General features: G+C 45.6%; 1 protein-coding gene across 9 annotated transcripts in view; it reads left to right on the top strand.

The window, feature by feature from the left end:
• The window catches only part of NT5C2 (5'-nucleotidase, cytosolic II), a 149,949-nt gene extending 145,106 nt beyond the window's left edge, over positions 1-4,843 (top strand). For all 9 annotated transcript variants that reach the window (XM_045040626.1, XM_023240878.2, XM_045040627.1 and 6 more), the window contains 5 exons: positions 697-867; positions 2,139-2,190; positions 2,317-2,377; positions 2,508-2,684; positions 3,436-4,843. In XM_045040626.1, the coding sequence (XP_044896561.1) occupies positions 697-867; positions 2,139-2,190; positions 2,317-2,377; positions 2,508-2,684; positions 3,436-3,672 (698 nt within the window). In that variant the 3' untranslated portion in view covers positions 3,673-4,843. The remainder of the gene's footprint in view (positions 1-696; positions 868-2,138; positions 2,191-2,316; positions 2,378-2,507; positions 2,685-3,435) is intronic.
• The last annotated feature ends 10,271 nt before the right edge of the window (positions 4,844-15,114 follow it).

The raw sequence follows: 15,114 nt of genomic DNA, 5'->3' as shown, positions 1-15,114 counted from the left end.
AGATTTCCCTTTATTTAGTTTAAGTCTTTGTTCAGATTTCATCGTGAAAGCTTTGGTGTCCTCCTGGCAGAGTGCCAGTTATACTTTAGTATTCTGAAGATACTGTCTCCTGAAGGTAACTGCTTTAGTCACCTGCTAATGCAGTAGGAGTCAGGGAGAACAGGTTTGAGAAGTTGTTAGTATGTCCTAACACATCTTTGATTTTCACTAAAAGGATCAGTGTTTGTTTCCTCATCCTTTTACGTATTTGAGACTTTTTCTCAGTGTCCTGGAATGATTTGAGGTGGTTCTCAAAGGGGTCCTCTAGGAGCCCCTGTGGACACTGATGCATATTTCGTTGCAGTGAGAAATTGTTGAACAAAACAAAATTAATGTCAGATCTTCTGTGATGAGAAATGGCTGTGCTTTGGGAGAATTATATTTACTAAAGCTGAGACTTGTAGTTTTGTTGCTCTTGGATTTGGTTATCAAGAGCTCTGGTTAGCACAGTGGAGCTGAAGGCCTTGCGTTAGAGGCAATAAAAGGAATGATGAAAGAAAAACAATGGTGGGTCTTTAAGGTGAGCCCTTTTTCTAGTCTGTTCCTTGCATAAGAATAAAATTAATCAGTACAGTATCTAATGGTTATGGTACTTAGGATTCTCGTTTTTAATATGGAGACATTTTTGTTTTCCCATTGTTCATTCCCTTGTTTCAGGTTCATCTGATACAGTCTGTGATCTCTTGGGAGCTAAGGGCAAGGACATTTTGTATATCGGAGATCACATTTTTGGGGACATTTTAAAATCAAAGAAACGACAAGGGTGGCGAACTTTCTTGGTGATTCCTGAACTTGCACAGGAGCTGCACGTCTGGACTGATAAGAGCTGTAAGGAGCCATTACTCCTATTTTATATCCAGCTGTATGAATCAGTCCTCTTGGATGAACTCATTACTTCATATGTGGGGAGAAAGGGAGGGGAGGCAGAGGTAGTCAAAGATACTTCCCTCCAGCCAGATATTTTACAGAACTCCAGAATTTGAGGAAATAGGAGAGGTTCGGGTGTTCAGCCTTTCTCTTGCATTCTTTCAGGGTTAAGGACAGAATATTGCTATCCTGAATTCTATTACTATAGCAACTAAACTGTGAATTCCACTTCCTTTTGTAGTCCCATATTTTCCAACCACACATACTAGTTCCCTGTCTCTCTGCCACCAGCCTCTGTGATGTTGGGGGCATTGATGACTTTGAGTGGTAATTACATCCCTTTTTTTTTCCTGCTCTTCTGAGAAGTAGAGAATGAGGCCAAATTGTACCCTCTGGACTGTACATGGAATTGAGCTGTAGGTCTAGTTATGTAAACCTGTTTGACCTGTAAATTCTCCAGCCAGTCCTAGCTAGCATCACCCACAGTGTGGGGAGAGGTACTGCGTCAGGTAGTTACCCCAGCTCTACTACCTAATACCTTCATGCCCTTAGTCAAGTTACTGTGGGTTAGTTTCCTCAAATATGAAAATGAGGATAATACCTACTTTATAAAGATACAAGTGACAACCTTTCTCAACCTAGGCTCCTCATCTGATCCACAGAACAGAGAAATTGATTAGGTGACTCTCGGTAGGTAAAGAAAATTTGTTAAAACAGTATATACATTAGGGCTTCTCTCTGGGGAACCCAGGTTGAGAAAGGCCAGAACCTCAACAAAACAGGCAACAGCTGCTGGCTGTTGCTTGTCCTTGGTGGGATTTTCTGGCTGGTCCTTCATGCCCGTTTTCAACTTTCTACCTCTGAAATTCTGTTAGTCTAGTTGATTTGGCTCTGTTTCCTGGATTTGTGACTCTGGACACGTCCCCTAATCCTCATTCTTTGATCTGAAAATGGAACTGTTAACACTTGTTTTGCTGCAACACACCTCCGATGGGATACAAATTAGCACTTAGCATCCATTGGGAAAGAAGAGTTGTAGCTAGCTGTGTTGAAGTAGAAGAAGGAATCGTGGCTTTCACTTGCTGCCAGATCCCAAGCAGGAGAATAAAGTCATTTTGTACACTCACCATAGCTTTACCTTTCAGTCATAGCTGCAGCCTGTTAGTTTCAGGAAGAGTTAAAACCTGAATGCTTTTTGTTGAAAACATTTTTCTTTTCCTTCCAAACTTTAGCACTTTTCGAAGAGCTTCAGAGCTTGGATATTTTCTTGGCTGAACTCTACAAGTAAGTTTCCAGATTCTAAAGATAAACATTTCTTCCCTAAAACCATCTACCTCTTTGAGAATCAGCTAGGTCTAAGAGACCTCTTTCCCAGAGATTTTCAGTGGAGTTTTCTTTTTTCGCCTCCAGGCACCTTGATAGCAGCAGCAATGAGCGCCCTGACATTAGTTCCATCCAGAGACGTATTAAGGTATCCAAATGGGATTTGGGAGAGATCGTGGAAAATAAAGTTGTGATTTTTGTCTTTATCCTGTGATACAAGGATAGGCACATAGCCAGCACCCAACAACTACTAGAATTCAGTCTCTTGTCTGTTGCAGAAAGTAACACATGACATGGACATGTGCTATGGGATGATGGGGAGCCTGTTCCGCAGCGGCTCCCGACAGACCCTCTTCGCCAGCCAGGTGATGCGGTACGCTGACCTCTATGCAGCCTCCTTCATCAATCTGCTCTATTACCCCTTCAGCTACCTCTTCAGAGCTGCCCACGTCCTGGTGAGTTGACACAGTCTTAGGCTGCTCTTTACAATAAAGATAGACACTTACGGCTGAGAGCTGCAGCCAGCTTTGTGGGATGGCACAGGAGAGTTTGGGTCTTTTTTTTTTTTTTTAATGTTTATTTTGAGAGCTGGGGAGGGGCAGAGAGAGAGGGAGAGACAGAATCCCAAGCACTGTCCATGCTGTCAGCACAGAGCACAACACGGGGCTCGATCCTTTGGATGGTGAGATCATGTCCTGAGCCAAAATCAAGAGTTGGCCATTTAACCATCTGGGCCACCCAGGCATTTTTTCCTAATGTGCAAAAGCCCATAACCAAGTTCCATGCTTGCACCAAAAAGGATCTTTGAGAAGGTATAGGTAATGGCATAGGGTATAAGTGTACTCTGAAATTTGTCATATTAAAAGTTGAGTAGTGAAGACTTTCCTCTTTTGTGAGCACTGCAGTTTTTATAGTGCTGTGTTTAGATACTGATCTATAGCAGGACTGTTTTTTTGCTGTGAAATAGGAATCTTTCTCCCCCCATCTTTTCCAGTTTCGGGCTCTAATAATTGAGATCTGGGCTGTTTTAAGAGTCGAGGATGAGAGGAAGGTAGTTCCCGGAAGATGCTAAAGTATCTAATTTGGCTTGGCCTTTGATCCATTATAGACCTGTCTCTGCACAACCACCTAACCGAGGGAGATGGGGTTAGGATTTGGGAAACTGTTTCACTCCACCTGCTTTCTGACCTTCTGACTTTGTTCTAGATGCCTCATGAATCAACGGTGGAACATACACATGTAGATATTAATGAGATGGAGTCCCCTCTTGCTACCCGGAACCGCACATCAGTTGATTTCAAAGATACTGATTACAAGCGGCACCAGTTGACCCGGTCGATTAGTGAAATTAAACCCCCCAACCTCTTCCCACTGGCCCCCCAGGAAATTACACACTGCCATGATGAAGATGATGATGAAGAGGAGGAAGAAGAGGAAGAATAAGGAGGAAAACCAAAACTGAGCATCCATTAAACACGTTTTGGCAGGACTTCCAGGAGCAAAGGATATCCCTGTTTGCGTTCTAGTGGTGGGTGGGGGAGCTCCATCAAAGGTACATGTGCGAAGTTTCTGAAGACCTTAAAATATTCTAATCATAGAGAGATACTTTTTAGTAGTTTTGTTTGTCTGCACTCTGCAGATGGTTCACAATTGTAATGGAGTCTGTATTGGAAGAAAGCAAGGGTAAAGCCGGGCTGAACTGCATGCAGAAGGCTCCATCGTGGCTTGTGACACCACTTCCTTGTCTGGTTTCATCCTCAGTATATATTGGATATACCAGGGTTAGTGAAGAGTATCCGAGTGGAACGAAGAGGTGATCTGAAAATGATATGTTACAAATTGTGCTCTTACTCCAAAGTCCATCCTGAAATTTTCAGTGCATTATACAGTATTGTATGTCAGTGGAGAAATATATTGTTTCCATTACCAAATGCGGTCTTCTGTTAAGGTCAAGGTTCCGTTTACAAGCTTTGAAGTGTCCTCAGTGCCTGGGGGCAGACTGCAGGCTTCAGTGGTCTTGCACAAGTGTTTGGTTTGCTATAGGGCTTGCCTGGAATGCACTGCAGTGATTCTGTCTTGAGGTAAAAGTCTTCATCTAATCTTACATTTTTTTGATAGTAGAAATGCTTGTTATCCAAAAGCGGTCTTTTTCTCATCTGGAGTGAATCTAGAGAAAGAATTCAGCTGAAAGAGGACAAAGGAGCAAGCCCCATGAAAGAGCATAACTGAGTAAAGTCATTAGCGTGGGCCAGTGTGGCTCGTGCCGCCCAGACTTCCGGCCTTCCCTGTCCTCTAGAGTGGGCTGTATTCCACAGTCAAGCATGAGAGGATGGGAAGAGGGTTCTATCAGAACCTTACTAAAGCAGAGGGCACAATCATGTGAATAAATGCACTTCAGAATCCCAAGAGAAATCACTTGTTATTTTGAACAAGAAGGGATTGTTACTGTATCCTAGAGGGTACCGGGCTGCCTCGCCGTCGGCAGAGTGGCTATAGCAGTTTGAATAGTGCAGACTTTCCCTTTAACCTTTATATATTCCTTCCATTCTTCCTGGTGAACACAGAAGGTAGATTAGTTGCTCTAGAATTCAATAAAGTATATTTCTAATACTGACTTTGACCCCTTCCTGTAGCACAACTTTAATAACCGTTGGTCTTTAGGTGGGTGTAGGTTTGGCTAGTGCCATCAATTTGACATTCTTCTACAGGAAGGTATAGTATAGCATGATTGATGGCTAAATTTATAGCACTTAAATAGTCCTCGAAACTTTTTCATGTCAAGTTTTTTAGTACAGGACTATGAGGTGAGGCTTTCTAAAAATTATTTGATAGGCAGGGAACACAGTTCAGTAATAACATAGCCAAGACCATGTTATATCACCACTTTCAGGATACATGGTCTATATATGAAGTCATGCCAAGAAACTTTCTAACTGGTATCTACTAGGAATATACGCTACTTTAACAGTGATTGGGTTACAAATGCTGTTGCAAATAGCAGTTAAATGCTGTCCCCATTTAAAATTTTAGAGAGTGTGTTTGTGGTCACCCCAGCTATTAGTTACTCTCATTCAAGTGGAGCTAGGGCCCAGTTTGGCACAGTCTTATATTTGCTCAAAGCCAAATAATATTTAAGTGGCTACAGCTGCAGAGCTAACTTATAATGGTACATTTACATATTTTCCCTTTTAAAGCAAGGACCATTATGATCACTTTGCTTTAATTTACCACACTTTTGGTATTGTGTTATTCACATAAGATCTTACCTGTGTAAGAGTTTCTAAAAGTCAGATATCTGACAGTGGGTCCAAAGATCAAAAAGGAAGAAACACAATTGGAAGAAGAATTCCACTGCTGATCAGAGCTTTCTTCAAGGACCAGCAAAACCTATCTTGAAGAGCCAGGATTCCATAAGCATAGAAGACGCAGAACAGAGTGTTTAGGTGGTCCATGGGCAGACACTCAGAGTAGATAGAATTGAGCTTGCTAAAACAATGAATGTGAGTTTCGCTGTTGCCAATAGTTAAGGAGGCTGAACTTAATGTTTTTGTTGTTTTTTAAACCTGAGGCATGTTACACGGTGAGAACACAGTTCTCCCAACTCTTCAAAATCTCTTCCCTGGGTATTTGAAAAGCGCCAGACACCCTTTATTGGGTGCTAGACTGAACTTTCAATCTTGGGGCATGTACAGGGTTGACAGGGCCCCTGGCACACCCAGCAGCTAGGTGCGGGTACAGCAGACCGCAGCCCTGCTGGGTTCCCTTTTAAGAGGACTTGCCCCCTACATTCATCTCTATGGTGTTTCAACCTTAGATTTTCTCCTCCCATAAGCATAGTTCTGCTAAGACCTAAAATAAGAAAGCAAGCCCTTCAAGCCACCCTTCCCAAGTTATGATTGGAGCTACAAATCCTTAGTCCCGTTACTGTTTTTAAGCAACTACTTTAAAAAGCCACTTGCAGTGACATGTCAGACTTAAAAGTACTTTGTTCATGTTTAGATACTTCTAAGTCAGATTTATTTATTTAAGAAATATTTTGTCAACAACTTTAAAGCCCTGCAATTTTTCCAAGGCTGACAGAGCATTTAAAAATACTCTTACTCACCACAAATAGCCTGAGACAAACAAGTGCATATCTAAGTCTGCATTAAGGCTGGGAGCTTTGTACACATTCCGTGTGATGGAAACTATTTAACCTTTCCTTGATGGTGGGAAAAACGGTAACTGTGGCCCAGCTATCACCATATAGTCCATGGCCCAATTCCTCGCTTGGTTTTGAAGCTTATACCTCAATATTTAGGTTTCTCATGACATTTTTTTTTTTTTTTTTTTTTTTTTTTTGGTGACTAGAACATAGGGCACTTAAAATCTTTCCTCAAATGGAACATTTCAAATGATACGCAACTTGGAAAGGACCTTAGAATGAAATTTCTACCATGGAGGTACCTGAGCAGCCCTAAAAATAAAAGAAAAACGATATACTACCATCCAACAGCAGAGAGGCCATGTACAGCACCTGGGAAGCAGAGCCAGGTGACTTGTAACCCACATCGTCCATCCTGCACCTCCACTAACATGAACTGGCATTTCACACTCTTCCTACCGCTATGTGCAAATAGCAGAAAGCAAATCCTCTTAAAAAAAAAAAAAAAACAGCATTCACTTACAGAATGAACAAGGCAGCTTTTCCTAGCAATCTCACCCATTTTTCCCTATTGTCACAGTATCTTCATCCCAAAGCCACAGCAATCTTATTCCAACAAGGATAACACAATTTCAAAAATAAAATAACATACAGTGTTTTAAAGTTCCACTGAAGAGGTTTAACGCAAAAAGTACTCCCAATTGAACACATATCTCAAGCTTGCTGTTACTCTAAGTAGTTTATATTTTCTCGGTTTTTTTTTTTTAATGTTTATTTTTGAGAGTGTGCACGCCAGAGCAGGGCAGGGGAAGAGAGGGGGGCACAGAGGGGGAACAGAAACTGAAGTGGGCTCTGTGCTGACAGCCGAGATCCCAGCGTGGGGCTTGGACCCACGAACCATGCTGAGCCAAAGTCAGACGCTTAACCAACAGAGCCACCCAGGTGCCCCGGTAATTTGTATTTTCTAATTTAAACCAGTTTTTGGTCTAGTCTATTTCTTCCTACAGAAATACCTTTGCTTCATTTTATTACTAGAAGAAAGGTGGATTAGATTTCCTCATGAATCCTATCAGGTACAAACAGGTCCCCAAATGGTCTGCTCTCCCATTAAGCTCCTCCCAAAGCCATGTCTGGTTAGTGCTGTAGACAAGGCCTGAAGAGGCCAGGCCAAGATAAACCTCACCACGTGCACTGGAGCCCAAGCAACTGAGCGCACTTTCTCTCCAGGAAAGGCAGCACTAGTCCTGAGTCTCAGAAGTTCCTGAGATAGTTGGAAAGATTTGCCAAACCTTTCAACACTAAAAAAAGATGCTTATTGTCCCAATTTTTTGAGAGGGTTCTCACCAGAGGTGATCTTTGACTTGTGGGTAGGGCTGTTTTGAAGCAAGTAATTTCATTATTGGACCCACTGCCCTCAAGTCAATGATGTAGCAGAATTGTAGCAGGGAAGCTGGCTCAATCTAAATATCCCCATCCTGTGCTGGCCTACTGTGTGAGCACTCCACAGTCATGAGCACCCCAGCAGGAAAAGCAGTTCGATGAAGAACTCCAGCAGCTGATTCCCCCTTGCACCCTTAGGCCTCGCAGTCATCCACCAAGGGAGATGGCATGCTAACAGAATATCCCAGAGAAAGGGCCCTATGAACCATTCCTTTGCTCTGGACATGTCAGTATGAGCAGAAATGGGAGGATGTTGGATGGAAAAGGATGGAACAGTCTTAGCAAGAGCTTATTAGGCATCTAGTAGGATTCAACCTTTGGCTTTAAAGAATCGCTATCGAATTACTTCTAAAAAGTACAAAAGAAGTTTTCAGAAATCAACTCCAGGTTATGAAAAGGTCATTCAGTTTGTACCACTTTCTCTGCAAGCCCCTCTGGTCACTATCTCTGCCTCAGAAGTACTAAGTTGAGAAAAAGGGCTGGGCAGCACAATTTGTTTTATGAACTAGAAACCCTAGAGCTTTCTTCACGGTAAAGCTTAGTAATGAACTGACAGGTACCCCATGGATGCCGAGGGAAAGCTTAGGAAAATCACCTCTACTTTTATTGGAGAATTTCCTGATTTGAGCTCAGGACTCATCTAGACAAAGTGAGTAAAGCAGGAAAAACTAAGCAAAACAGCCAAGTGGGAGTTGCTATTTTGGAGAGAGAATTCCTTCCCCAGCCTCCCTTAGTGCTTTCTTCTCTGCTTCTAAGGAAAGAAAACAGGCTCCCAAGAAGGTAACACTTTGCTAGAATATAGGTCTACTCTGTTCTACTTTCCCGAAGTTGGGGGTGATGACTCTGGAAGGGAACATGGTAATTAGGTCAGGCATGTTCCAAAGCCAGTCTTGCCAGCAGCCCTTCACTGAAAAGTCTCCGTCCACAGGGCAAGTGTAAGTAAGGGGCCAGTCACCAAGAGGCTCAATTCTCAGAGCATGATCCTCTTTGGATTGTAAAATAAATAAAGGCTAGGAGTGGAGGGAAAATGGATTCCAGAAAGATGTGATCCAAGAATAAGCCACAGAGGGGCAGTGAGCCTCGACCAGAAGAGTTGCAGGGTCTGGTCACGTATGAGTGAGGAGGAGGATTAAGAAGAAACACAGAAGACTTGAAAAGCAGTGGTGGTGGAAGAGGAATGTGGGCCCCAACACTGGGTTATTAGGGAAGGTGGATGCCTACCGCATCCTGAAGAGCATCTGAACGCGACTCCTGCACTCAGGCCTGACCTTTTTAACTTGAGAGTGAACCATCTGTGCAGGCTACCACCTTTCTCCTAGCCTTTGCAGAGCAGAGGACCTACAGAGCCGTTTTCATCTTCAAGAGCCAGCGGAGAGGCTTGAAGGAGGCCTCTGGTCTTGCCTAGGAAAAAACAGCTTGGACACTTGCCCAGCTGAACTGTGTGTTGTTCGAGCAGCAAATGTCGGGCAATTTGAGTGAATCAACAGGGGACAGACTACAATCTTTGCAAAGGAGAACCTTCCCTCCCCGCCCTCCCCACCCCCACCCCGGAACCGGTGGGACCAGACTGTGGTAGAGGTGGAGGCCCACTTCTGGTATCTCTCTCTTTTAACATAAGACTTCGTGGTATGTGTCCAACGGAAATGCCCTGCTGTGTTGCCATGCCGACAACCAATCCCAGCTTTCCCACCAGGACAGCGATGCTATTGGGCAGGGGACCGAGGTTGGTGTTGCATAGATGAAAGGGGAAAGAGGGAACACACATCCGCTGGAAGGGTGAACAGAAAATCATCATTTATCTAAATAGAATAATAGAAATGAACAAAAACCTTTTAAAACAATCACAAAATTTACAAATAAATTGGTACAAAATAAATAGGAGAGATTGTAAATCTACAACATCATTTGAATTATAAAATGCATTCATTATGACAATCAGCTCATGAAACCTATACATGTCATTTGTGCTTCTTTAGGTTTATGTACACAGCTCTCAATACTGTGCTTGGAAAACTTCACTGCTGAAAAGCATGAAATGTACACTATGACACAGTAAAGGCTGAGGAGGGTGAAAATCAGACACAAAGCAGGGTCTTATTTGAGGGCCAAGGCAATACTGGCATTGGGCCTCAAAACCAAGAAAAGGCATATTAGAAGCCCAGATGGGCAGGCAGCTTCCATGATCCAGAGAGATGGATTCTGCAATCCAAGGTGGGAAATGGCCAGTTTGCCAACCTGGCTTGGGAGGGTGGGAGTGAGGAAGGACACTCTGGTCTCACAGCCATGCTACATACCATCAATTGCATACAGAATAGACCCAGTCACCAGAACCTCAAGTATTTCATGGAGGTACTTGGGAGCCCTGCCTCCATCATCATCCCAAACATTAGTCCATCAGGAGTAGTGGTGGGCCGGATGAAAGGGGCCAGGATGCTAGGGTCAACGTTAAGAGCAGCAACCTCTTTATGACAAAAACAAACAAAACCACTGCCTTCTCACCCACTTTAAGGGACAACAGAACCCTAGACTCCATGGGTGAGGGGCTCTAGGAAATGTCTTAGTCACAGACAATGTACTAACAGTAGAGGCATATGTACATAATAAATAATAATATAAAATAAAGCATATACATTTGTAGATTTAAAGGACTCCAGAAACAAGAGAAGTCAATGGACTGATATACTCCACCTTCACAGTAGACTCCAGACATGGAATCATGAATCAGAAGCTAGGATGGGGCTCTCTGGGGAATCAAAGTCCTGATGCCTTATTCTTTCCCACTCCCTTCTGCTCTGGGAGCCTGAGACCAGCTGTGTATACCAAGGGGCCTGGGCCTCCAACACAAAGGGAAGGCAGCCAAGCCCCACCAGGTCCATGTAATAATTCTCTCCAGGGTGAACCTGAAGAAGAATCTGGCCCCAAAAGAATCACTTCCCAAGTGACTCCATATTGGTCAGATGGGGATAAATGCCAGAAGATCCCCTGCCAAGTGAGGCAAGTCATTCTTCCAGTGTATGTTTAATACCCCAACGGGTATTCAAACTCAAAGACGTGTACTCATTCAAGTCTTTCTTATAGTATGTGTTGGAGCTGTGTACATAAAAACCTTGGTATACAGATTCCTAGAACTTTACTCTCTTGCTACTAGAACCTTTGTTCCTGTGTTGCTTCAAGTACAGCCTGGTATTTCCCCATCAAAGGATATTTACAACGGTTCTAGTGAAATTACGTCGGTGGCTCTAGCGTATGCAGACAGAAAGCTGAGCCAACCACAAAGGTCTAAGAAGCCAAGAAAGTCCCTGGCCCAAGATGGCACGAGAAAAGTTCCAAGCTCTGCAGTTGCTGTGAATTCCCATCATCTCCTTCCGTCCCTAGGGCTGACCAGGGGCCCTGGAGCCTTCAGACACGGCAGAAGGAAAACCAGCAAGTAAGCATTCACTGCAGGGAGAATGTCTGCAGGTGGTAGAGGAGAAAGGTCCACTGCCGCAGCCTTGAGGGACAGTGACATCAGCAGGCTTGGCAAAGGTGCACCACTCACCCTCAAATGAGGCAAAGGAACCTCATTTTAGAGTTCTCTGAACTCATCTCTCTTATCAGCCCACTTGAATACAAAAGAAATATGAAAAGATAAAGATTTGTAAATGGCCCTGAGATAATAAAAATCCACTGAGTACGTTGCTCCTTGATAAATTTACATCGGAAAGTTTCTGAATCACCCTAAACCACGTACCTACTGAGTTCCCCAAATCTCTCCTACGTCTGGATTAACCTGTAACTCACCCAGATGTCCTTCCTTGCTGGACAGAAGCACCACCAGCTTGGAGCCTAGAGTAGAACCAAACCTGACCCAGGAACTGCATCCTGAGAAATGGAGCACTTGTACCCCAGAAGCCTCTGCACCTTGAACTGCCAGCTCAGTCAACACCCCCCCCCCCCCGCCACCCGCAAGAAAACTCTGTCCTGGGGTCAAAAGTTGACAGGGAAGTTGTTCCCGCTGCCCATGCCACCAGAGAACTTGGGTCGTGTGATGTGTGCCAAGCCAATCCTCCCTGGAAGCTTCTTGTTTTGTAAGCACCCTTCCTTTGCCAGCCCAGGGGGTCTTTTGTTGGGGAGCACCCCTGGGAAACACTGCAGGAATCTTGGGCTCCTGGGCCAGGAAAGATGAAAAGGGCCACAGATCCCTGGCTGGTTTTCAGGATTGGGGTTTGTTCTTATTTCTGACCAGCCAGGACAAAGGCTCAATCAGCCAGGGCCTTACTTAGGTCTGCTCCACAACCTGAGAGAATTTGAGGGCAGAAGTTCACAGTCCCCGCATAGCCCCAATTCCTGTTAACTTCAATTCCTAGATAAAATGCAATCCTACTTGTATCTACCACTATTTTCCTCGACTTGGAAAAGCTGGTCCTTTAGTCGTATGGTACTGGGGATAGCACAGGTAAATATATTCACAGTTAATGTTCCATACTAGTGTGAAGTTCTGCATTCAGCCTTTGCACAGACGTTCCTTAAAGTAACGTCAGATAATAGCAAGATGCCTTATTTCCTCCCACTTGGAGAAGCCAATCATGTCAGCATGGGCACTGAGCTCTCTCCTGTTAAGTGAGGTGAGGAAGGAGGGAAGGACAAAGTAGAATGCCCTTTGAAATGTAAATTATGTAAGAACCAAGGCTTAAACTAGTTGACTAGCATCCCAATATCCATGTGCGAATCTTAACATTATGTTTTCCTGAAAATTTAAATATATAATTTTAGACTCGCCTGATGAATGTGGAAGAGAGAAATAAAGGGAAAGAACGTGTAAGGCAGTAGGAAATGCGTATACACACACACACACACACACACACACACACACACACACACACACACCCCTCTTATGTATAAAGCCAAAGCAGACCATCTTGGGAACATCTGGATACTAGGGATCCAGTTTCAGATGGAACATTTGAGATGCTACAGTGGCTCAGAGCAGGAGGAGGCCCTGTCTGGTCCCACAGAGCCAGGGCCCAAAGCAGGGGCCACGGAAGCCACTAGGGAGAGGCCCTGGGTCTGACAACGAGAGCTCCAGCAGCATTGAGGACACCAGGACCTGTGTCTGCTCCACAGCCCACTCTCTTCCACGCTTACAAAGCCAGCAGCCCCAGTAAAAGATGGTCTACTGGTGGTGCTAAGAACTGACTACTGAACGTGGGGATCTCAAGTATTTGATGGGCTTTCTCTGCCAGACTCGTTGACTTTATAGATGTAACTGCATAGAACTTCTAAGCTAAAATCATTCCACTGCCCAGAGAAGCAATGAGCCAGCATTTCTCCTTCAACAGCCTAAAGTGAGTTTCCAGAGGCAAAGTGGGGCCTGGAAGAGGAATCTGATCGCTCATGACACTGAGTGTTACTGGAAGGGTCTTGAGTTTTTCCCCAAAGCAGATGGAACTAGAGCCAGGAATTATTTTGGATTCCCTGTTGTTACAGAATAATGGGAATAATCAAAGGTAAAGAGTGGCTTACAGAAAATAAGTGCAAACTTGGGAGGCTAAAATTTCATCCTCTAGAAGCCCCCACTGCAAAGCCACCCCTGCCAGCACTTTACAGAGGACTTTTCAAACAGCCACCACACTGAGCAGGTATGACGGTGTTGAGAAGTTCTGTTTCTCTCTGAAGTCAAGGAGCTGGCAGCTGGAATCCCTTCTCTGTTCCCCGGACTCTCGCGGAGCTTTCGGGTTCACAGAGGAACAGTGGGGCTCTGAAAAAGATCCAACACATTAACTCAGATTCCAGGAGCTCCTTCCAGTAGCAAGGCACCCTGAGACGGGCCACGTGTGGCAAAGCAGATCAGTCGGCAGAGACTGAGGGGACAGAGATCCTGAAAGCCAGAGGAGCCATGGCATGGCAGGCCAGGCTCCACCAAACTACCAGGAAGGCAAGCGCAGTCCGGGCCCAGAGGACGGACGGCGTGGTTGTTGGGGGGTCACCCCCACCCCCCACCCCGTGCAAGACCCAGGTTTTACTTCCTTAGAGGGAACTCTCATTTCTGCGCACCCCATGGACAGTCCCAGTTCCCACACCACACTGGGGTTGTGTTTAGCCACATGCGTCTTAAGAAATGGAGATCTTTTAACTTGGATGGGTCTGTTTATAAAAGGGGACACTGACAGTGCAGGGCCCCACTCACATTAAGACAAAGTGGGGGCTCCATCCCGTGGTAGCAGGTTTGGTGCCAGCAGCGGGCCGCTTAGCCCCTTCGCAGGCCCCCCCCCCCCCGCCGCCGTGACCTCTGCCAGTTGAGGCCAGTACTTGCCTCACTGAGGGGCATGGCACCTGATGAGGAAGACACTGCAGGACCGAGGTCCCAGAGGAAATACTGCGGGAAATGCGCATATGACACTAGAGCCCCAAACCGCTCACCAGGAGGCAAGCCCAGCAGGTGGCCGGTTATTGCACAACCACAGCTCCCACCCTCCCCAGAGCCCAACCTGGGGGGCGCGCTCCTACCTTGAGGAGGGAGAAGGAAACCGCCGCTTGGCCCGGGGCTTCCCTTCGTTCAGTGAGACCCCGCGGACAAAACGCTATCTTCTTGGCTAGTGACTAGAGGCAGCACGGAGTGGCAGCTCTACACGAGCACTGCCGTCAGTATGGATTCAACTCAGTGTACGAGCGTTGCCACCAAAATGCACACATCCCTCGGGTAACACTTAAAACAGATAAGATAGGTAAGAATTCAGTCACTCAAGAAATACCTCCTGACATTAATTTCACTACACGTGATGAATTTGGCATTAAAAGGCGGCGGACGCACACATGAAACGGCCGCAACACACATTTGGTTTCTGAATCCCTGTTCGGGGCCACGCCGTTCAGGCAGCCCTGGCCATACAGGCAGCCTCTCTGTTGTGGGCCGCATCTGAGGCGGGAGGCACCGAGGTCCTCAGGCGAGGGACACGGCCACTGCCCGGCCCCCCAGGGGCCCAGGGACAGAGGGGGAAGAGGGGCAGCTGGCTCCCTGGGAGCAGGGGTGGGGGCTGGCAGACCCCGAAGTTCCCTCCTTTAAACCCACGGGTCTAGAAGTGCCCTCAAGGCATGGCTGGAAGCCGACTCCTTTTCTGACCATGACAGAGGTCCCGGTGGGAAGGGGAGGAGCTTGAACTCCACACCACGTGATTACTCAAAAGCCCTGTGGAAGATTTCCATTTGGCATCTGTGTAGCAGCATCCTGGGTTAACAAGAGCGAGGACGGGGAGGTGGGTGACGGCGCTCGGTAAGCTGGGGAGAAGGCCTGGCTGGGCCGGAGAATCCAGGCTGTAGGAATG

This window comes from Felis catus, chromosome D2 (assembly GCF_018350175.1).
Source record: "Felis catus isolate Fca126 chromosome D2, F.catus_Fca126_mat1.0, whole genome shotgun sequence".
NCBI lineage: Eukaryota > Metazoa > Chordata > Mammalia > Carnivora > Felidae > Felis > Felis catus.
This window is presented reverse-complemented; position numbering and strand designations above follow the sequence as displayed.